The sequence below is a fragment of the Zonotrichia albicollis genome, chromosome 14, assembly GCF_047830755.1.
Source record: "Zonotrichia albicollis isolate bZonAlb1 chromosome 14, bZonAlb1.hap1, whole genome shotgun sequence".
In the NCBI taxonomy this organism is placed as follows: Eukaryota; Metazoa; Chordata; class Aves; order Passeriformes; family Passerellidae; genus Zonotrichia; species Zonotrichia albicollis.
The window spans coordinates 1397675-1419566 of NC_133832.1; the positions used below are offsets into that span (position 1 = coordinate 1397675).

Here is a 21892-nt window from a genome sequence, read left to right on the forward strand (position 1 = left end):
GCCAGGTTCACCCCAAACTTAGAAAGAAGCCCTGGGGTACTGGACACCAGCATGAGGGTGGGAGAGTGGCAAAGGGGCAGGACTGGAGCAGCAGGAGGAGCAACAGGCAAGACGCTTCCTCTATAAACCCCTGCTCCCAGCCAGGAAGACATAGCAGCAGTGCTGTGGACCAGAGTTGCTGGGGATGCCAGCCCACTGCTCAGAGGCACTGGAGGAGCACCTGGGTGGGTGCGATAGACTCTAAATGTGACCAGATAGACCCGTGCTGAGTCACGTCTTTGAGGCCCTGCAGCTCCCTCCCTTGCTGGCGGGTCCTGGCACACACCCCATTGCTCCTCCCTTCTCAAAAGGAAGAAAAGTGTGAGCTCCAGCCCTCTGCGGAGTAAGAGCAGCCAAGAGGCCCAAGGCACCGGCCCTCTGAAAGCCTTCCCCCATCAGAGCTCTGCAGGGCACAGATCCACTCACACAGCAGCGTGCAGCCGGCGGTCTCTCCCCACACTGCAGGAATGGACAGTCGGCAGCACAACACCCCCAAGGAGCCTGAGATCGAGCTGTTTGTGAAGGTGGGTCTCAGGGGGGGCAGTGACTCTTTGGCTCACCCTCACCAAGATCCAGCTGGGTGCAGGTGTTCATGTTCTGTGAGGCTGGAGATGGGTACCGATTTCAGTGTCACTCGCCACAAGGGCTGGCTAAATGGTTGCCCAAACAGGGGGACCACACGGTGCTGTGGAGACTGTGGGGACTGTGGGGACTGTGGGGTGTCACACTCAGCAGTCTGAGAGATGCCCTGGTCTTGTGATGGTTGTGCGCCCCGGAGAAGTGGCACTGCTGGCAGCAGCATGATGAAGGAGTGGGAGCACACATGCTACTCAAAACCCAGATAAGACAAGCCCCAGCCTGGGAACAGCAAGCAGGAGGGCTGGCAGCAGCCACTTCAGCCTCTTCTGAGGGCAGAGTTATGAGACAAGCATGGCTGGCTTGGGGAACTGGTGTGGGACTCCACATGTGGGCAAGGTGGGGCGGCACCACAGAGGGGTATTGCCTGGAAATGGTTTCTGGTTTTTTTCCTGTTAAGCAATTTTCTGAACTCTTTCCTTGGAAAAGTTTAACACTCAAGTTCAAAATATCTGCAGTGGCCATGGGCAATGCACAAAGAGAGGAGCCAAAGCTGGTGGCCGGTGACTGTGTCTGCCCACAGCGATGCCAGGGGCCCTGGTGACAATGAGAAGGAGGCAATGCCTCTCTGTGCCACCTCATCAAGGTTTTAAGGGTGGTTTCTCTGTAGGCACTTGGGCCCATAGGCTTCATTGCTCTCCTCCTGGGGCAGTTTGGTGCCCAAAAGGTCAGAGACACCAGGTTCCTTGGCACAGGCACCCAGCAGTTCTAGGCACTGAATGGTGCCTTCCTTGGGTAGTAGTTAGACATATTTGCTAGAAAGGATTATCTGAGCCTTCCCAGGAGAGTTCTTCCCCTGTGCCAAAATTGCAACCACAGCACTTCTTGATGGACATTGAGCTTTGCTGAGCTGGGTCTGGATAAGTGTATTCTTGGTAAAAGTAATCTGCCTTGAATTCTCTGCTTAACACTTTTCCTTGAGACGGCTGGAAAACAAAACGCATGAGGTGGCTGCAATGGCCGCGGCACATTCTAGGGGGTTTTCAGAGGGAAGTGAAACAGAAAACCATCAGCATCATCAGGACTTCCCCTGTCCTGTAATTCAGCGAGAAAAAACAGTCCTGGTTTGTCTGTTCACAGAAAAGTTGATGCTGTGCCTCCCCCTCCCAGCGCTCAGGACTCAGTTTTACTTTTAAAGACACAGTGGCTCTAGCTGCTGACAGGAACCTTCCTTTGCCTTCAGCACCTCCCCAGCACCTCCCAGGCTGGGAATGCCCCAGACACAGCTGTTGCTGTCAGCAGCGGCAGCTGTAAATCATGGGGAAAGCTGGTGCTCCCACAAGCGCCTACTGGTACAGCATGGCATGGCATGGCATGGCATGGCACCCTGCCTAACTTTCACTTTGGCACACACTGGAGTTACCATGGTAAGGATGGACAGGTGCAGAGCAAGTCCCACTTTACCCTGAGGTTGGGGTGGGTGGTTTCCAAGGGGCTGGCAGTTTCTCACCCTGCCATGTCCCTGGCAAGAGCATCGTCTTGTTGCCTGGGAGGCTCTCCCTGCCTGGGAGGAAACTCTGCTTTGGAGCTCCACCAGGCATTTAGCTGCTTTCTGGCTCTCAGGGTGGTTGTGGAAGCTGTGGCAGGTCCCATGGGGACTGAATATTTAGCAGTGCCCCAAGCAGGCAAAGCTGTTTCCTCCTCCCACTGCATTTAAGATTGTTTCACCATGGGGAAACCACAGGAACTGTGATGTAGCTTTGGGGTTTCAATGCCCTATGCAGCCTAGTGATGCCTCAGAAAGTTGGGGCTAAAAGCCTGCAACCCTCCCAGAGATTGTGTGCTAGTCCACGCTGGGTTTCTCTATCATCTGAGGGTAAAAGATTGAGGAATGTCAGTCTGTGCCCTCCCCCCGCCCAGTTCCTGCGGCAGCGGGAGGAGCAGCCGAGGCACTTTGGGGAAGGAAGTGCAGAGCAATGACTCCCCTGCTCCGCGCCGCTCTGCGGTCGGCAGCGCGGGACGGCACATGGCTGCAAGGCTCCTCTGAGGGCTCCTGGATCCCCGAGGCTCCCCCCACGGCCCTTCCAGAGCCTGGTGCTACCCCAGCAGCTGGTGGAGCTCCCCTCCAATTCCTCCAGATAAGGGTTTTGGCTCTGAGCATCCTGGTACGGGCCTGATTCTTTCTCCCGGCAGAGGCCATTTTGATTCTCTTTTCACTCTAGTCCGAAACTCCCCACCTCTCTCTTTTGAAAAGGTAAGGGGGAAGACCAGCCTGACCAACTCAGACTGGAGACTGGAGCTACCAGACAAGCATGGGAAAACCTGAAGCAGGTGACCAGAGTCTATGCCCAGAGCAGGCCGAGCGACAGGCACCCCTCCCCTCAGTGACCCCCAGCCCGCCCCGCCCCACCGCTGTCCCAGTGCCCACCAGGGCTGTGTGCTGCCGTGGCTCAGCACAACAGCTCCTGGGGGCACAACAGGACAAATTAAGCCCTCTCATTCCCAGCCTTGTGACACGCCAGGGAAGTCGAAGAGAGTGAAGCTGCCAGGGAGGGCAGGGAGGAAAGCATTGGTGCTCATGTTAGGCAGCCACAAAAGCACACTGGCTGTGCTGTTGATTCTGGAGATGCTCCACAGCGCGGCCGTAGTTTGGGTCGTAGGTGGCAGAGGTGCTAGGGAGGGGCAGCAGAGATGCCTTGTGCTCTTGCCCATGGGCAGCCCTCGAGGCTCTTCTCTGACTCTCCCCTCCAGCTCCTTCAAAGGAAGATTGAGACCCAGTTTCACTCCTTTCCAAAGAAGCCCTATTTGCTATCAATGACACAGGATGTTCCTGAGCTGTAGCCCCTCTGGGAGTATTTGCTATTAATAGACACTGACCAACCTCATTTGTAGATTTCAGTTTTACTGTTGGGCACACATCCTAGGGAATCAACGTTTCTCAGTTCCCATTTCCTTCCTCAGATTTCATGACATAAAAAATACTTATTAAAAGTAATTTTTGGTCTTCTGGAAGGACTGAAAGGTCTTGGCATGATGGAAAAACAGAACCCCTGCTCCAGCTTACAACCTGGAGTATTGGAAGATTGTTTTGATCCTTTACAGTCCCCCTTAAGGTGAGTTTGATGTCAGTGTTCTCTTCCTGGAGAAGCCGTGCACTCCATATTCCACAGGTTTTTGAGTGTCTGTGGTGAATTGTAGCACCTACCTCCAGCCCAGGAGAACCAGGCCCAGGTCTCTGTCTCTCAGCCATCCTGTCTTATGGTCCCAAAAGAAATGTGAGCTCTGGAGCCATGTCCAGCTGCCCACCCTGGATGTTTTTGCTGCTACTTGACTCTGCCAGATCCTCTTAAATCTCATGGCCCTCCGTCTTAACCTCAGGACTTCAGCTCACTATCAGATATCAAAGCAGAGCGCAGAGCTGCCCACTAAGGCTCATGTCCCACCACACATGGCTCCAGGGGAGCAGCATCCTTCTGTAACAGGGCTGGCATGAGCTGTGCTGCTCCTCCCTGCCAGGGCAGGATGGCCATGAGCTGGAGCACCACACCTCACATGCAGCTTAGGAACCTGGTAATTCTCTTAAAGAAGCTGAGTTTCCTGTGAGCCATTTTACCTCTTACCACAGCACAACTTCCTTCTCACAGCAGCATCTCAGCCAGTTTTTGTGAACGGGAGAACCTGCTGTATCCTCTTATCAAACTCCTCATAAGGTGTTTCAGTTGCTTTTGCAAAGGATATTTTCAGCTGCTACATAGCAAGGCAATGTGCTTCACTCTGCCTGTGTCTGTGCTCATGCAGAGGGGCTGCAAAGGGTTCCTTTAGCAGCTGTCAGTCCGCTCTGCTTCCTCCCAGTGCTGCGTGGGATGCCAACACAAATTCTCTTTGGCACAATCCTCCAGCCTGGGGCAGGCTGCTGGGTGGCTCTTGGGCTGGCCACATTGTGCTGGGGTTTGTTAAACACAAATGGGAGATGGGAGGCAGACATGATCAACACATGAAAACAAATTGCTCTTTTCCTGGCAAACATGAGCTCATTTCCCTTCTCCCACTGTCTCCAGACTGGCGTCCTGGCCAAGCGGACCCTCCCTTCCTCCCCATCCATTAGCAAACACTTTCTGCCTCCTTCTCCACTTCCTCCCGGCTTGATCTCACATTTCAGGGAAGGATCCAACCCCTTGCATCCTGAGTATGCTCTTGGCAGCCCTCAGGGCCCTGGCTTAGGGTGGGTCCTACAGCTGAGCCCCCCGGAGTCAGGAGGGGCTCCCTGCAGTGTGCTGTACCCAGTGGCTCTGCAGGTCTGGGCATCCGGTCTGTGAAAGGGTTAAATCTTCATTTTTCTGCTTTCCTTGCAGGCTGGTCTGGATGGAGAAAACATTGGAAACTGCCCCTTCTGCCAGCGCCTCTTCATGGTGCTCTGGCTGAAAGGGGTCAAGTTCAATGTCACCACGGTGGACATGACCAGGTGAGGTGGCACTGAAGCCCTGGGCCAGCACTGGGGTGGGATAGGCCCTGCTCAGCTCTCCCATCAGCACTTCTTACCCCTGCCTGCTCTGCAGCCTGTGTGTCACTGCACAGGGACAATCACTGCCCACACACTGCCCACCTCACCTGGGGTGCAAGTGTGGGTCAGCACAGACTTGGGCCACCTGCCAGTGTGCATGGCCCAGGCACTCCCTGTCCTGCTGGATGTGAGGATGACTGATGGAGCACCGGGCAGATCCAGAGGCTGGAGAGCACTTGTCAGCTCCCTGAAGCCAGCAGAGCTGGGAATGTTCCTGGTCCTGTGCTACCTCCTAGTCCCCACCTCTGCTGTGGCTGCTTTCCTTGGGGACTGGTGGAGGCAGATCTGCTACAGGCTCTGAGCCATCTTGTTTTCTCTGCTCCAGGAAACCTGAAGAGTTGAAAGATTTAGCACCGGGCACCAACCCACCCTTCTTGCTGTTCAACAAGGAGCTGAAAACAGACTTCATCAAGATTGAGGAGTTCCTGGAGCAGACCCTGGGTCCACCCACGTAACTGCAAACTCACTCCTTCCCCATTTTGGGGCCTGTCACAGTGTTGTCCAGGGCGTGGCAGATTGGGGAACTGAGGCAGGCTGCCAGGAGGTGCCCCAGGGCAGGCGGATCCCCCCCAGCCCTGAGCCTGCACTGCAGGGCAGCCCTTTGGTGCTGAGGGGCTGGGTCCCCTGGGCAGGGCACGGGGACAACAGGAATGGAAAAGAGTGGGAGGAAATGCACCAGCCATTGCACCCCTGATCTGGGGGCAGAGGGGAAACATGGGGAGGTCCCTGCAGGGACCCTGGCACTGGTGGGTTTGCCACTGGCTGTGGCAGCTGGTGTTGAGGTAGAGGGGAATGTGAGACTCCATTGCTTGTTTATGTTCAGTGCACTCAGCTAATGAAAGCAAATGCCTTTGCTTGACAGCAGCAATGCAGTTGACCCACAGGGTGGTTGGGGAGGTATTCTTCACTGGGGAGCCCTCCAAACCAGCCTCCCCCATGCCCTGGGTGGCTGCAGGCCCCCCACTGCTGCACAGGAAGCTCAAATACATTTGTCACCTGCCTCCTTGAATGTGTCTGCCTTGCAGCACACCCTGGAACATGTCAGCAAACAGAAGACAGTTCCTGAGGGAGTCATGGGGAGCTCCTGGCTTCCTGAGACCCCTCTGTGCCAATGTGTGTCCTCTGGGCTGGGCCAGAACTGCCTGAAGGCAGAGCTCTGCCCTGGGGTTCTATTGCCACCAGTGTTCCCAAACTGTGGAGTATCTGCCCTGAGATTGTGTCCTGGCAAACACCCCAGATAGAAAACACAGCTTACAGGGTGGCAGCTGCAGTAATTTACATCATCATGATTGTCCCACAGACAGATGAACATCCCCTGCATCCTCCAGTACCAGCCCTGGGCTCTGTGGCCCAGGAACTGACACTGCTGTATCCCTGCTCCACCCCTGCTCCGTTCCTGCCTGCACTGACATAAATGTCTTTTCCAAGGTATCCACATCTGAGCCCCAAGTACAAGGAGTCCTTTGATGTGGGCAGTGACATCTTTGCCAAGTTCTCAGCATACATCAAGAACCCACGCAAAGAAGCAAATATCAGTAAGGACTGGGGTTGTTCGACTCTCATCATCCAAGCTGCAGCACGAGAAATGCTTTTGTCTGCTTGCAAATCCTGCCATGGGCTTAAGGTTCCTGCTGCCTGCCTCACCGAAGCCTCCTTGGGAAGTGGAGGGACAGAGGGGAAGGATAAAGGCACTTCTCTGCTCCCTGCACAGGGATAACAGCAGAGCATAGGGTGGTGGTGCTGTAGTCCCCGGGATCAGAGACGGGCCAGGGTCAATGCTGTGTCCTGACAGTGTGGCCCTGAGGGCTTTTTCCCTCTCTGCAAAACCTGTGGGAGGCTCAGGCAGCCCAGCACAGCCTGAAGCTTGCCTGGGAATCCAGGGCACACACTCACTACTCTTGGTTTCCCACTCTTCCAGATTTTGAGAAGGCCCTGCTGCGGGAGTTTCACCGCCTGGATGTTTACCTGAACACTCCTCTCCCAGAGGAGATTGACCAGGATAGCGTGGAGGACATCACCATCTCCAAGAGGAAATTCCTGGATGGAGACCATCTGACTCTGGCTGATTGCAACCTTCTGCCCAAATTGCACATCATCAAGGTAATACCATTGGCCCCCAGGGCCAGGGTAGGGGGGGTACCTGCTCCAAGAGGAGAGGACAGGGAGTCCCCCATGCAAAGCCAGAGAGTGAGTCTCCCCCAGGTCTTGGAAGTTTCAGCCTCCTCCTCCTTCACTCTCCCCTAGATTGCAGCCAAAAAGTACCGTGACTTCGAGATCCCAGAGGACATGACGGGTGTCTGGCGGTACCTCAACAACGCCTATGCCTGTGATGAGTTCAATCACACCTGTCCTGCAGATGAGGAGATCGAGCACACATATGCCAGCATTGCCAGGAAGATGACCTAGCCATAGGGAGGCGTGGGGTGGCAGCATTGCCCTGACTCAGCCCTCCAACTCTGCAGCCCTGACACAACCAAAACCAGCTGACGGAGAGACTGGAGAGGGCTTACAACATCGCTAGCTCCTGCCTTTCAGAAACAGCACCTTGCTTCACAGCCCCTGCCACTGCCTCCTCCTTCTGTGCTGCTGGCTGCAGCCCCTGGGCACCAGCATGTGTGCTCCCAGATGGGAGCAGTGTATACATGCTGACACATGTATACACTGCTCCCATCTGGGTGTAGCTGCATCCCTACTCCCCGAAAATGTTTCTCACAGCCTGTGACTATGTGTCATGGGAAAAGCTGAGGACTAGCCTCCTGCAGTAGCGCTTCCTCATCAAGAGATGACACCCCCAAATGGCTAGGCCAGCCCAGCCTCCCCATTCCCATCTGTCAGCCCTGCGTGGTCTCAGCCATCCTGTGCTTGTTGCGGGATCCCGGTGCTTCCCCTGGGCTGGAGCTGTTTGTATTTGCCTCTTGCCAACCTGCTCAGCACCTGGGGCTGGCATTTGGACAGCCCTCTCTTCCAAGACATCAGCTCCCTCTGAACACATGGAAAGGCTTTGCCCATCACATTGAAAACTTGTGCTCACTGTTGAGGGCTGTGACATGGGTCTGACTCCCAATGGGACATGGGGGTAGGTGGGTGCTGGGGGTGATGCCTGGTGCAGCAGTGCCAGGACCAGCTATGGGTGGAAACAAAGGGTCAGGGGAGCTGCAAAGGGCCTGAGGATGAAGGGCTGAGGATCAGGGCATCCCTCCCATGACTGCCACCACCCAGGGCCATGTGCTGCTAGCTGCAATGGCTCCTCCCAGCTCAGAAGTCTTTGTGCCTCGCCGAACCCTGCAGAGGGTCCAGCCATGCTCTAGCTCCATAGTCCCTAGTTCCCACCAACACTTCTGGCACCTGAGGCTGGGAGCAGCCACAGGGTAGGGCACACATTTCGTTTCCACACTAGAAAGCCCAGGAGAACAGACAGCAGCTGTTTGGCAAAGTGCTGTGTCTGTGGAAAGGTGTGGGCAGTGCCCCTTGGCTCAGATTGCCTTCACATCCCGTGTTGCTGACATGAAGCATCAAAGCTGCTCTGCACAGCCATGACATCCTATGTTCCCCCTCTGACACTTCCAGCTTCCCCAGGACTCCCACCAGACCTTGAGAATTCAGCCAGTCCTCCCTAACCAGCCCCAGGCAAATGGATACTGTACACTGGGCATGGTGGGTTCTGTGGGAACTGAAGAAGCGAGCAGAGCCTCCTCAGCCCTCACTGCCACTTTCCTCTTTGCACTAAATGTGTGTCCTCACAAGCCTGCCTCAGTTAGTGCTGGGTTTGGGGACTGGGTCTGTTACTAATGGGTTTTGGTTTGTTATTTTTTATAAATTAAGAATAGCAATAAACTATATTTTAATATGCCTTTCTGGTGTGCTGTCAGCCAGGCACGAAGGCTGCTGGCATAGAGGGTGCTGTGCAGTGCCGGGGGCTTTCCTGCAGTGGAAACTTCTCTGAGGTTTAGCAGAAGTGAAGCTGTAGCTGCAGACTGCTGGCCTGGATCACTGGCTCAGATCAGCCCAATGTGGCTTGGTGCACGGGGCTGTTCCTCCCTGGGCGCAGGACTTGGCAAATGCCTTGCTGACCTGCAAAAGGTCTGACTTTTCAGAAGCTCTGCTCTTCACTGTGGTGTGTTGTGTCACTGAGAAGCACTGTGGAAGGCTGGGCAGGTTAACCCTAGCTCCAGTGGGGTTTGGAGGTTGATCAGAAGAGAACATGAGGCCAAGGTTTGGACAAAACACATGGATCCATGCTTTATTTTTGCGTGATCTTCCTTCCTGAGGGCTACCACGTGTCTTCTGCTCCTTTCACATCTCAGGGCAGCAAGAGGGCAGTAACAAAGCCTTCGGGCACCTGGGCATCCCAAGCTGATTCTCAGTGCATGCTCCGGTCCCTGGAGACAGGGCTCAGCCAGTGACAAGGCTGGTCCTCTGCTGCCAGGAGCTTCCTTGCTGGAGCAGTATTGGACCTTGCTGGCATTCGGAGGAGCCTCTCCTCTTCATCCCAGAAGCTGGCTGTGCAGTTCCTCCTTCTGGAGGATGTGTCTGTGAGCTCCAGGTGGCTGATGTAACCCTCGACTCCTTGGCTGGGGTCATCAGGGGACACTCCTGGGGTGGATGCCCCTGCAGACGGGAGAGGTCAGTCTGGGCTTCACAGCAACAGCAAAGTGGCACAATTCAGAGCAAGTACCGGGGTCTGGGGAGTTTTGGAGAGGGAAATACTCATCCTTGCTCTCTGGAAAAAAGGCAGGCAGTGATGGAGGCTGGTGCTCCAATGTCCCAAAACATCATCCATGAGACAGGGTCATGAAAGATGGCTTTTCTGAGAGAACAGCACTGAGGTGGTGCTCACTCTTCCCAAAGCTGCACTCTTCCCAAAGCTGCAGGTACAGAGGCAGCCCCCAGCCACTGGCTGTGTCAGTTGGGACCTGGCCCAGTTCTCCTGTGTTGAGGTTTTTCCAGTTCCCATTAGAGATCTTGTTTTTTTCCCCTGACTTCAGTTTCAAATTACCATGCTATCAGCCAACTGGAAATGCTTCTAATTACTTCTCTTCCTCTGGAAGGCTTTAATTCAGAGAAATCCAGCTAGAATGACCTCAACCGAGCCCTTCTTGTTGTGACTGCAGATCATGCCCTACCTCACTGAGTACATTTCCTAAGGGCAGTGGGGAAGTGACTGACAGGCAGAAGAACATTTTAAACTTTCAAGAGCTTAAAATCCTGAGGTGTTATTCATGGAGGAGAGGAGACAGGGCAACTTGTTCTGTGCCTTTCCCTACCTGCACCGAGGCTGGGGCTCAGACAGGTTGAACAGTGCTTGCTTCATAGGTGCCACATGGAAAGTCCCTGTGAAGTCTTGGCATGAAATCCACATTTCTCAGTCTATTGTGTCCTCTCGTCTTATGGGGTTGGACATCACAGTGGGACTTTCTTGAGGAAGACGGGACAGGATGATGAGCAGCCTGAGCCTCTATTATTTAATCACAAGGCTGACTGTGACCCTGCTGACCACAAAACAGAGGCTCTCATTTCTCATGGAGTGGTTGAAGGTGCATTATCCAGAGATCATTGGTTACCTCTGTTCGCCAGTACCCATCTGTCAGGCATGGATACAACTGGAAAACAGCTGAGATGAATCTATCATCCATTTCAAGTGGGCATGCCACCCAGATGGGACTTTTCTCCTAACATAAAACTTTATCTAGCCTGTTTTCCATCCTCTGGAAAATAGAGGATGGAAAAAAATCAGAATCCTGCCAGGTTTCATGACACAGAATGAAAAATCCTGGAGACAGGCTCATGCCATTTGCTGTGGTGCCACGAGAAGGAAGCACACAATCCCCTCCACCCCAAACTCAGAGTGCATCATGAGCCAATATGCACCCAACTCAGAGGGCAGCTTGCTGGTCCTGTCTGTCACCAGGAGCATGAATGATCCCAGGGGACAGAGAGCTACTGGAGCAGTGCCAGGAGGTGAGAAAGTGTTAAGCTGAGCTGCTGTTCCCATAGGCTACAGGACCAGAAATCCCCTATCCCCTGCATCTGAAGGATGGGAAACACAGGAACTGGCCCTGTGTCACAGACCCTGAGAAGAGCAGTGGTGAGTGGTGAGGACAAGACAGGGGAGGTTGGCCTGCAGAGTAAGGGGACCTGGTGACCAAGCTAGATGGTATATGAGTCTGTCAGGTGCCCTTGGCTCCTTCTGAGTGCAGACACTTGCCACACATCCCCAGGTGAGGGCACACCCAGACCAGCACATGAAGTAGGACCAATTTTGTTCTACAGTCTCCTGGGGTGACCTGAATGTCCCAACCAATCTGCTTGGGTCCCAATCCACTGAATTGCAGGAAAGCTCCTGCATGGAGAGAAACCACACAGGTCTGAGCAACCAAATTCACTTCTCTGCAGCCTGTCAGCTCTGCACCCCTCTTCATGCATATCCTCTGAACACACCACACTCAGGCTCCAGCCTTTGGGGCTCTCACTGTCCCCACCCACATCCTGCTCGGCTTCCCAACCCAGGCAAGCAGCTCAGACCACTGAAGGTCTGGAGGCTGCAGCTCAGACCTGTCAACCCACAAAGTCTTTCGGGGCTGAAGGATGGGGTCCAGCTGTGATGCTGCTGCTCTGTGCTGCTTCAGGAACCTACCTGGAGCTACAGACCCATCACAAAGGCAACTTGCACAGGGAGGCTGAGTGACAGGGCCTCAGTGAGGTCCCAGGTCTTTGCCATATACACAGATGGGCTGGACAGCACTTGAGGTGACTGTGAGGATTTGGGATGGCTCTGGGCTGTCCCAGAGAAGTGGCAGTGCAGCTGCAGTGACAGGCAGGAGAGAAAGCAGACAGAGCAGAGTGGGCACAGGGTCAGAGCAGACCCTGCTGTTTGCAGCTCTGCCTGCCATGGTTTTCAAAGGCTAATGGTCCTGGGTACTGCCAGCCCACAAAATACAAGAGCTTGATTTTCCCCCGCCATTTCAGAGCCACCACATCTCTCATGGCTGTCAGGTACAATAGTTCCCACTCAGTGACTGTGAAAGCCCCATTAGCCCCCGAAGAGCAATTTTCTAGTGTACACCATTTTCATAGGCTGGCAGCTCTGCTCTCTGAGAATTAGTAATAAGAAATACGCTCTTGCACAGTCCTAAACCCACTGTTTCTAATAAAGAGCTGTTTGCAGCGGCATCTCTCTTGTTGCTTTGATCTGGCACCAGCAGAATCTGAAAGCACCACAGCGAGAAGGAAGGAGCAGGGGATGGATGGTGGTGAGTCAGAGCTTTCAGCAGCCCCCGCAGCAGCAGCTGCAGGCACAGCGCTGTGCTGTGGGCCTGAGCCAGCTCCAGAGATGGCATCTGACCCACGATGACAGTGCTCTGGGGTGGGCTGGCTGCCTAAGGCCCAGTCGCTGGCGCAGCCCTTTCCAGGCTGTGGAGGGAGCAAGGAATGCCGAGGGAGGACCCTGCTGTGTGCCGGTGACTGAGGCTTCGGTGGTGATGGAGGGACTGCTCCGAGGTCCTGCGCAGACCTGCCTGGGGCTGGGGGCTCGCTCCTGACCCACGTCCATCCTTCAGCACAGTCCAGTCCTGCTCAGCACATAACAACCTGCACCAAAATGGGATCTAATTCAGACACTCCAGACAGGCCCCACGCTGCACACAGTGGTGACAGGTCTCTGCTGGGACATGCTGGGACCTCACCCCGCAGCGAATGTTGCACTTTCTCTCTGTGATTCTGCAGAAACCCACACGCTACTTGCACCTCTGAGGCAAAGCAGAAACCCCCTCTTGCATCCACTTGGAAACTTCAGCTGCTGATGGCATCTTGAAATGTCACAACCTTTCTGTCTTTTTCCAGTCCCCATGAACAACTCTTTTATATGAGTGGGAACATTCCAGCTGTCCAACCACCCCTGGGTCAGGGCAAGCCCCTGCTGCCAGTGAGTGACTGCCTAAATGATCCATGGGGACCCCAGCACCCTTGTCCAGCCACAGAGCTGGTCCTCTTCAGACTTGCAGAAGTCTGGCCAGCTGTGGCCAGCTGTGATCAGAGCAAGCTGTGATCAGATCGTGCCCCAGTGCAAGCCCAGGTCCCAGGGCACAGCAGCTGTGGGAGCCAGTCTGGTGCCATTGCACTGGTCCAACGTCCTGGCAAACCACCCAGGACGGGGCTGGAGCAACCTGATGGACACTGCTGGGCCTGGACAAGCTCCTGCTTGGGATGTGGCTCCTGCCATGAGCCTGTGGCACAAACAGCAGCTCTGACTGATGCTCCTGCTAAGAGGTGCCTTGCCTGGGACCATGCAGTGACCTTCCAGAGTAGCGTGGGGTTGGAGGCCCAGTGGGCTATGGGGGTGAGGCAATTGATCCAACAGGGCTGCAGGCATGTAGGGCTTCACCCCCATGACCTTGAGGCAGATCAGAGACTGTGAGGGACAAATGAGATGGCAACAGGACACCAACTTCATAGGTAGAAAAAAGCATATGGGTAATACATGAGTTCCTCAAGCAACTCTTGGGACTGTCTCTTTCCTTTTTTTTTTCTTTTTTTTTTTTTCTTGTGTGTGTGTGTTAATTCAGCTCAATTTCTTCAATACATGACACGTCCTCACATTGGCTGTGAGAGATTGACCTGGGCCAGGTGCCAGACACAGCCCAAAGCTGCTCTATCACTCTCCCTACAAGGTGCCGATCCCCTGTAGCAAACCTGTTTCAGCTTGGTCTCCTCTTTCCATGGGGCCACAGTCCTGCCTGCCAGGAGCTTGCTCCAGTCATGATCTTCCCATAGAGTCATGGCCTCCTTTGGGATCCTCCCTGAACTGCACGTGGATCTCTGCTCCCCCACAGACCCTTGTGGGCTACAGGTGCCAGCCTGCAGTACGAGGCAGGGATGGACCATGGCTGGGGTGTCAGGAGTGACAGGGTTGGAACACGGCCCTGCACAGCCCCAAAGGCTCCCTCAGACTGGCAGCACTGTACCTCCATCCCCTCCACCAGCTGCCTGGACACTAGACACCAGTTTCTCACCTGTTCCCAGATCCAGAGTAATTTCATGAGTTCAAGAGCCTGGATTTGTCACTGCATTTTGACTCCGCTGATTCCAGCTTGTGACACAGCACAAGGAGGTTTCCCCTGACCTCTGCAGCTTCAGGCAAAGCCTCAAAACACATCGGGGGGGGGGGGAGAACCACAGGGAGGGGTTTCTCAGCCATAAATCACCCCAGTGCTAGCAGGAGGAATAATAAATGTATCCCATGGTGCTAAAAAACAGTCTTTTCCTACCAGAGAGCAAGACAGAGATTGTGGGTGCAATTTTCTGCCTGGAAAACCCCAAGTTTACCCCGTACCTTTCCTGACTGCTGCACGGGGAAGGGTTGTGCTGGGTCTGTAACACAGAAACAATGACTAGAGAAGCCAGTTTTCTAGAATAAATTAGTGATATTTAAAAACAACTCCAGCACAGAATCAACATTTCCACAGAAGTAAAACCCCCAACATTTTTTTCATTAAAGAGCTTTACAAATATATATGTATATATGAGTGTTACATTAGTATAGATACTGTACCATACATGCACACATACAGACAGATCTCTAGATAAGAGGTTTGGGGCTTCAGCGTTGTTCCATGCTCCTTATGAGGTGTCTCAAGAGCACCGAATCCCCAGAGGAAAGCTCTGGATCTCGCCCGTCTTTGGCGGCCGTGCCCGGAACGGGCCTGTGCCTGCCCTTGGAGCCTGCCCGGTCCCACCCGCAGCACGCCCCAGCAGGCTGGGACAGACAGACAGACAGACGGAGAGACGGATAGACACAGACAGACGGACAGACAGACAGACACAGACAGACAGCCGTTCCGGCCGGGGAGCTGCGGGAGGCGGCCTGGGCTCGGCTGGGCCGCTAAGGCTCGCTGCCCGCCGGGGCCCGGGGCTCGTAGCCGGGGAAGGGAGCTGCCCGCAGGCCGCGGGGCGAGGGGGGCAGCGGGCACGGACACGGCTCGGCCTGCCCCGGGGAGCCTCGCTGCACGGCGCTGTCCCCTAGCTCTGGGTCACTCCCGCCGCCCCGCAGAGCCTGGGGAGCACAGGGGCGCTGCCCGCCTTCCGTCTCCGTGCTGGGCAGGAGCCTCACGGAGCTGAGCCGGATCCAGTGCCGAGCCGTCCCCGGACTCTCCTGCAGGCAGTCCTGGCTGCAGCTTCTGCTCGGCACGGGCAGAGGAAGGTGGCTGTCTGCTCCCAGAACTGGGCACTGGCATTTAGAATAAAGCTGGAGGTGCAGGGGGAGCCACATTTTAGGTATCTGGCTGTCCTTGTCACCTATGTAGCTGTGTCCAGTCAGTCCCATTAGCACCAGCTGCTCTGGCACATCATCCCCATCACCTGCCTCCTCATCCTTCTCCAGCTGTGAGGGGACCTGAGAACCTAAGGCATGCCCCAGCTGACTGTGGGTGCAGGACGGGTCCCTTCCCTCAATGCAGTCTGGGCCAAACCCGTTGGCACAGTAGCCACTCACATCCTGGACAAGGCCTCGCAGGAGCCGTGGGACCGTGGCTGATGCCTGCACAGCTGTGGATGGCCCGTGGGAGGGGAGCACAGTCTGCAGGAGCAGGGCCAGTGGGTCCTCCTCAAGCTGCAGTGGAGGCACCTGCATGGCCACATTCAGCTCGCTGTTCTGGAGAGCCTGCAAAAACAAAAGCAGTGACATGGTCAGCCTCAGCTGGCTAAAGCCCTGCCAGCTAAGGGGTTGTGACAAACTATGCTGAACACCAAGGGCTCCACTGCCTGAGACCCCATCCTCTGCTGTGACCCATGGCTGGCCAGTGCCCTCCACCAGTACCTTCTTCTTGGGGGACAGTGGTTCAGACGGCAGGGGAGACACCTGAGTACCAAAATAGGCTTGGTGATGTGAGAGTTGGAGGAAAGGAGGTGCTGAACCCTTGCAAATGCAGGGAACCCTGGCTTGGCTATGGCTACACACAAGGTGGAAGTTGGAGGAGGATCATCACTCACCAGTGCTTTTGGGAGGCACATCTCCTGAGGACTGGGAAAGACATGCAGCTGCACGAAGCACATCCCGGCCACACTCAGAGGCAGCAGCAGGAAGAAGGCACTCAGCACAGCAGAGACCCATGGAAAGCCTGGCAGGACATCACAGCAGGCTGAGGGGTCACTCAAACACATCCCTCCCACCCCACTCTCTGTCAGTGCTTCCCATCCATGTCACACTGGGATGTTTCAGGAGGCAAGCCCAAGGCAGATGACAAGAAAGCATCATCATGAGAGGTCCCCACTGGGCAGCACCGGGCCACAACCCTGACCACAGTGGCTGGGGGTGAGGTATTCACACCTCCACACAAGTTTGTGCTGTGAGCAGGATCTGAGATGCCACCGTGCCAGCTGAGTTGGTGAGAGTGCTCCCACCTGAGGGGGCTGCTGGAGTCACCAGGCACTGCTCAGCCTCCTGGCTCCGCTCCCTGGCAATGTCTGCAGCCACCGTCCGGACACAGTACTGTGTGCTGGGCTTCAGGTGCCCAAAGGTGCAAGGCACTTTCTCACTGCTCCGTTTGCAGGGCACCTGAAAGCAGATAGAACAGGTGGCCACAGAAGCTGGAGGTGGGGTTTGGGCATGGCTCCACTGCTCTGTGCAGCCTCAACATCCCACTTGCCCTATGGTCCCTCCTCCCAGGCATCTTCAACACTCCAGTTCTTTGCCCCAGGAGGTGTTCAGGTCCTAGAGCATCTCCTGAAACACCTGTGGCATCACTTTTCATCTGAACAGAACCAGTCCAGTTCTTCGTACTCAGGGGAGGGAGGTGGTCTCCTGCCTTGCTGAGGTGGGACCCCCAGACTGGAGGTGCACAGCACCTCACACCTGCATGTGCAGCCAGGTGTGGGCAGGGCTGCAGCACAGGCACCCCCACACCACTACAACCTGACATGGAGGCTTTGCTGCACCAGGAAAGCTTGTGCAAGCTCTGCACCTCTGGGCCCTGCCCAGCTAGCACACAGACCTGCTGGACAAGCAGGTCGCCCTCGTAGAGGTGCAGCCAGTACCACAGCTTCAGCAGCACTCGGTTGACTGGCTTGTAGGAACCAGTCCTTCTCTGGTAGGGAGTGGGTGGTGTGATGATGTTTACGCTGAGGATTTGGTCCTGGAGCAGCCAAGACAGCTTGGGGGGGCCAACAATTGCTGTAGGGAAGGGGAAAAAAATCAAAAATTAGGGCCTTCAAAGGAAGGCAGACATCTTGTTTCTCTAGAAATTATATATTTCTGTCTGACATTCCCCTCTCAGAGCACAGAAGCTCCTCAGGTCTTGCCTGCTGGCACTTTGTGCTCTGAAACCAGCTCTAGGAATGGCAGCCACCACATCTGTTTATTGCAACAACTTCTCTGATGGAGGTCAGAGGAGGGTCCTGAAAATTTTCTAGCTCCAGGAGACTGCTAGGTTTTTTGGACAGAACAGCCAGTCTGACTGAGAAGAGGCACATTCCCACACCAGACAAACACAATAGTCAGGATCAAAGGATCACCAGAGGGTCTGCCCGTGCTTCATCCCAGACCGTGACAGGGGAGGAAGATGAGCCTTTCAAAAGCCAAGCCTGGAGGCATATCCTCTCTCCTGCCCCATCTCGCTGCATTCCCCAGAGACCCAAATTCTCATGGTTCCTTGCTGGCCTGGGGGCCTCCTACCAATCACCTCACTGTGCCTCCTCTGTCCTTTTGCTCTTCACCCAGCTATCTTCCGGCAGCTCTGCGTTATCCCTTCCCCCTGGTTAGGGCTCTTGACTCTTTTCCCTCCAGTATCCTAATATGCTCTCCCACTGAGTCCCATCAGATCTCTCCAAGGTCCCCTCTCCCCATCAGCCCCTCAGGAAGAGCCCAACTGGAGAAGCTCCCCAGTCCTTACTGTCTCTGTACAGCTGCAGCTCGCTGGAAATGGCCCACTCGGACCGCTCACCTCCGGCCACCACTCTCACCCGTGCCCAGTAGATATCATGAATCCTGTCAAAATACAGCTCACACACACAGGAGTTTCTGCAGTTCCCCCCATAGGCACCTGCCTTGGTCCAGTTTGAGGTTCTGCCCAGGGAGAAAGCACAGGGATTGTTTCTTTTCAGCATGCTCCCAGCCCAAAGGGAGGGCAGCCCAGCCACTGCCATCCTGCCCGCGTGGAAAGCGCAGGGAAGCCCAGGCATCAGCCAACAGCATCCCGGGATGTGTGAGGAGGGGTGTCCCTCCTGGGCACAGATGGCATCTGGCACTGTGCCCTGACCTGTGCTCTCCACAATGCAAAACCACACAGCTGTGGCAGGGAGAGCCCCCCAAGGAGTTGGGGCTGTTGAGGCTCTGTGCTACGAGGGAAACCGAGTGAGTGGTGACAGCTTGAGCCTCAGAGAAAGGTGACTGTGCGTGGGGGGCGTCTTACCAACACAAGAAGAAGATAGAGTCAGTGGTGCCCAGCAAAAGTACAAGTGGCAGTGGACACAAGTTGAAATACAGGAAATTCCATTTAGCATAATGGGAAAAAAACCAAATCCAAAACCCCAGTCCAAAAGCAACCCCTTAGTTTGTTACTGGGATAGTGACCAGGAAAGGGACCAAGCTGTCCAGGGGTGTTGTCCTGAAGTTGTACAAAACCCACCAGGACACACTCCTGAGTTGACCTTGCATGTGCAGGGGTAGGACCAGCCAATCCCTGCCAATTCCACTGCTCTGTTACCTTGTGGCCTTTACTGCCAGGTAACAGTCCTCTGGCTGCCAGGGGTCCCCAACAGCCTCTGCCAGGGTGTAAGAGGACCAGACCCCTTCACCCCCTCCTCCCCACCCACCTGTTCCTCCACTCCACCTCATAGGTGGCAGAGCTGGGTGAGCTGGGGTCTGGCTCCCAGCGCAGCAAGACGTGGAAGTTCTGTGCCTCCAGCCTGACGTGCTGTGGCCTCAGCAGCGTCCCTGGGGGGGGAGCAGAGGGGTATGAGGCAGTGCCCTGCAGGGTCCCCTTGTGGCACAGGTTCCTCAGCTTCATCCCAGCATGGGCAAACTCTGACTTCAAAGCAGGTGCTCAGCATCTGTATCCCCCACAATTGGTCACACACTGAGAACACCCTCTCCACACTTCTGCCAAAGCAGAGACACAGCTGACAAAACAGGAGAGACAACACCCTGACACATCTGCTGTTGACCTGGGGGTTTTCTTTCTCATCATTGCTTGATGACCACTTGGGTCTCTCCTCTTCACAGGTACCTTCAGTAGGTTTGAGAGGTGTTCCTGCAGCCAGCCCCCAGACTGTGGTGACAGCTTCAGCACTGGCTTACCCTGGAGCAGGGAGCAGCTGGCCAGGGACAGCAGCAGGAGCAGGGCAGGGCTCATCCTACCACAGCCATGCTGGGGGCCATGGAAAGGGATGAGTGTGCTGGAGCTGTTCTGCTACCCACAGACATAATGTGCTGCTGGAACCTGGGAATAAAAACAGAAGCTTCAGCCAGTGACACTGCCCCGTGGAGCCCACATGCCTATTGTGGCACAGAGGTGTCCACTATGGAGGGCAGGGGACCTTCTGCTGCATTCCGGGGGTGCCACAGGGCAGGGTACCCTCAGGGCTGGGTGGTAAGTGGACCCACAGGGACAGTGGGCAGCTGCCACACTGCTATGGCACTATGCACGTGCTGCAGCAACCTTCTGTTGCACCCACCTCTGGCACCCCGTGGTGAGAAGTCACACTGCCTTTGTCACCAGGATGTGGGTCAGAGAGAAAGCTCCTCACCTGAGGCTCACACCACTGGGCAGGTGACTCAGCCCAGCTCTGGGCATGACTCACACTGGCACAACCTGTGACACCACTGCCAGGACACCCCCAGCCATCCCACAGACTCCCCGTACGGGGAGGGCACCCTGCGTGACATCACCCACATGGCAAAATGGGGCAAAATGAGCGCTGTAAGCAGAGACTCAGACTGTGAACCACAGCACAGGCTGGTCCAGCTGGGCACCTTTACCTGGCCAGTCCCTTCTTACCTTGGTCTTGCCCCACCATTCAGCCACCAGGAATCTTGCCCTGCTCTTGCTGGTCACGGAGGTAATCTTCCTCTCCTGCAGCAGACGTGCAAGGGCTTTGAGGCTACCAACACCAACCTTGTGGTTGTGGGGACACATTCCCCCGTGAAGGTGGGGAGCCCAGGGCCACCTCCAGAGGCAGAGGGGTGGGAGCACCCCTGACCAGACGGGACACCAGTGGGGCTGCTCACCACTGTCACTGCTTCTCACTCTTCCCATTTCACACCAACTTTTCACCATTACAAGCGCAAGCACCTCAGCACGTGGATACAAAACACTGCCCCCATGTTTTCTCTGTCCCTTGCAGGATCAAGAGCTTGAAACAAGGAGGAGCAGTCAACAAGCAGGGACATGCAGCTGCAAACTGTGGGTGAGGGCTGAGGCAAGACCTCTGAAACACCAGAGCTGAAGCACAGGCAGTTGGCCTAGTCCCCCCTCGCTGAGACCAACAAGAACCCTCCTGGCCTTGCAACAGAGCCCATTGAAGGAGGCAGTATTTCTGCCCGAAGGGAGAAAGAGCCTCCAGGGTTGTTCCTGGGGCTTACAGAGGCACAGAGCTGGGGGACTGATGGAGACCGGAGGACTGGCTGCCTGTGCAGGCAGGGACAGGGCTGCTCTCACTGCAGAAGGCAGCACAAGGGAGGCAATGCTTCCCTGAAGCAGCAAGGTGACTGCAGGCCAGTCCCTGCTAGCCCCCCTCTGAACCCCAGCACATCCGTTCCCCTTCTGCCATGGCCAGAGGAAAAATCCCAGCAACTCTCCCTCCATTGTGGCATTAACTGAGATTGTGGGGATTAACCCCCTCTGCTCTGCACATCCTCTCCTTTTCTGTATCCCATCACACCACCCTGAAGCACCAGCACTCCCCCCAACCTTGATCCAGCATTTCCTCTCTGCCCCGCTGCAGTATCAGAAACCTACCTCACCAACCACTGTTAAACACAACGCCCTCAGCTCAGCAATCTCACTTGTGGCTCCGAGTGCTCACTGGAAGCGTTACCACCGTCTGCTCAGCTGCCAGGCTTCCTCCAGATGGGGGACAGTCCGTGTTGTCTGTGCCACCACGCTGGGAGGCGTGATTTGACTTGGGTGGTTTGTACCTCCTTTGCTGAGCCAGGGTTTGTTTTTTCCTTCCTTGCTTCCTCATTAGCACCGTCCCAGCTGGGCACGGGTGCTCAGCAGTGCCCTCTGCACACCAGAGCCGAGGTACAGCCCGTCCCAGCACACCATCCCAGCAGATGCACCACCCCGGCACGGACCATCAGTGGTGTGGGGACAGAAAGGAGCGAGGGCTCAGGCCAGGGGTAACACATGGCAAGGCAGACACAGATCAGGACATCCCAGCAAAACCAGTAGCAGGTTTTATCCTTGCCAAGACCAATGCTGCGGGCTGGGCACACAGGGCTGGGCCCCCTCATTTTGCCCTGGTGACCATGAGGGACCTGCACGTGGCTGTGCACCACCTCAAGAGCTCCAGGCCTCTGGCAGCCCACTGCGACAGAACAGCTGAACTTGTGCTTCCCAAGAGCTGCACAACCATTGCAGGACTAACAGAGCCATTGACGGCAGCATTGTGGGGCTCATAAGCACCATTTAACTCTGCCCAGGGCCCAGCAGTCTCTGCCGGCCTGGGCACTCCAAAACAAGAGCCCTAGAGCGGCCAGGTGCCACCCCGGGGGGCAATGCCAGC

General features: G+C 55.6%; 2 protein-coding genes across 4 annotated transcripts; one reads left to right on the top strand and one right to left on the bottom strand.

Moving 5' to 3' along the window:
• Positions 1 to 139: 139 nt before the first annotated feature.
• CLIC2 (chloride intracellular channel 2) lies at positions 140 to 9026 on the top strand. Its single transcript, XM_026797416.2, has 6 exons — positions 140 to 563; positions 4968 to 5077; positions 5502 to 5627; positions 6605 to 6711; positions 7095 to 7276; positions 7421 to 9026. The coding sequence occupies exons 1-6, from the start codon at positions 507 to 509 to the stop codon at positions 7580 to 7582; spliced, it is 744 nt and encodes a 247-aa protein (XP_026653217.1). The 5' UTR covers positions 140 to 506; the 3' UTR covers positions 7583 to 9026.
• A 5535-nt stretch (positions 9027 to 14561) lies between these two features.
• Positions 14562 to 21887, bottom strand: LOC102061346 (interleukin-22 receptor subunit alpha-1). 3 transcript variants are annotated; one of them, XM_074551418.1, is made up of 8 exons: positions 21124 to 21887; positions 19464 to 19605; positions 18980 to 19100; positions 18058 to 18230; positions 17161 to 17339; positions 16571 to 16724; positions 16160 to 16287; positions 14562 to 15830 (listed from the first exon to the last, which is right to left on the bottom strand). In XM_074551418.1, exons 2-8 carry the CDS (start codon positions 19516 to 19518, stop codon positions 15054 to 15056), a joined length of 1587 nt encoding a protein of 528 aa, XP_074407519.1. In that variant the 5' UTR covers positions 19519 to 19605; positions 21124 to 21887; the 3' UTR covers positions 14562 to 15053. The 3 variants fall into 3 exon arrangements, with proteins under 3 accessions (XP_074407519.1, XP_074407520.1, XP_074407522.1); XM_074551419.1 differs by having other exon boundaries at positions 14562 to 15416; positions 15663 to 15830; positions 19464 to 21887; XM_074551421.1 differs by lacking the exon at positions 18058 to 18230 and having other exon boundaries at positions 19464 to 21887.
• Positions 21888 to 21892: the final 5 nt, after the last annotated feature.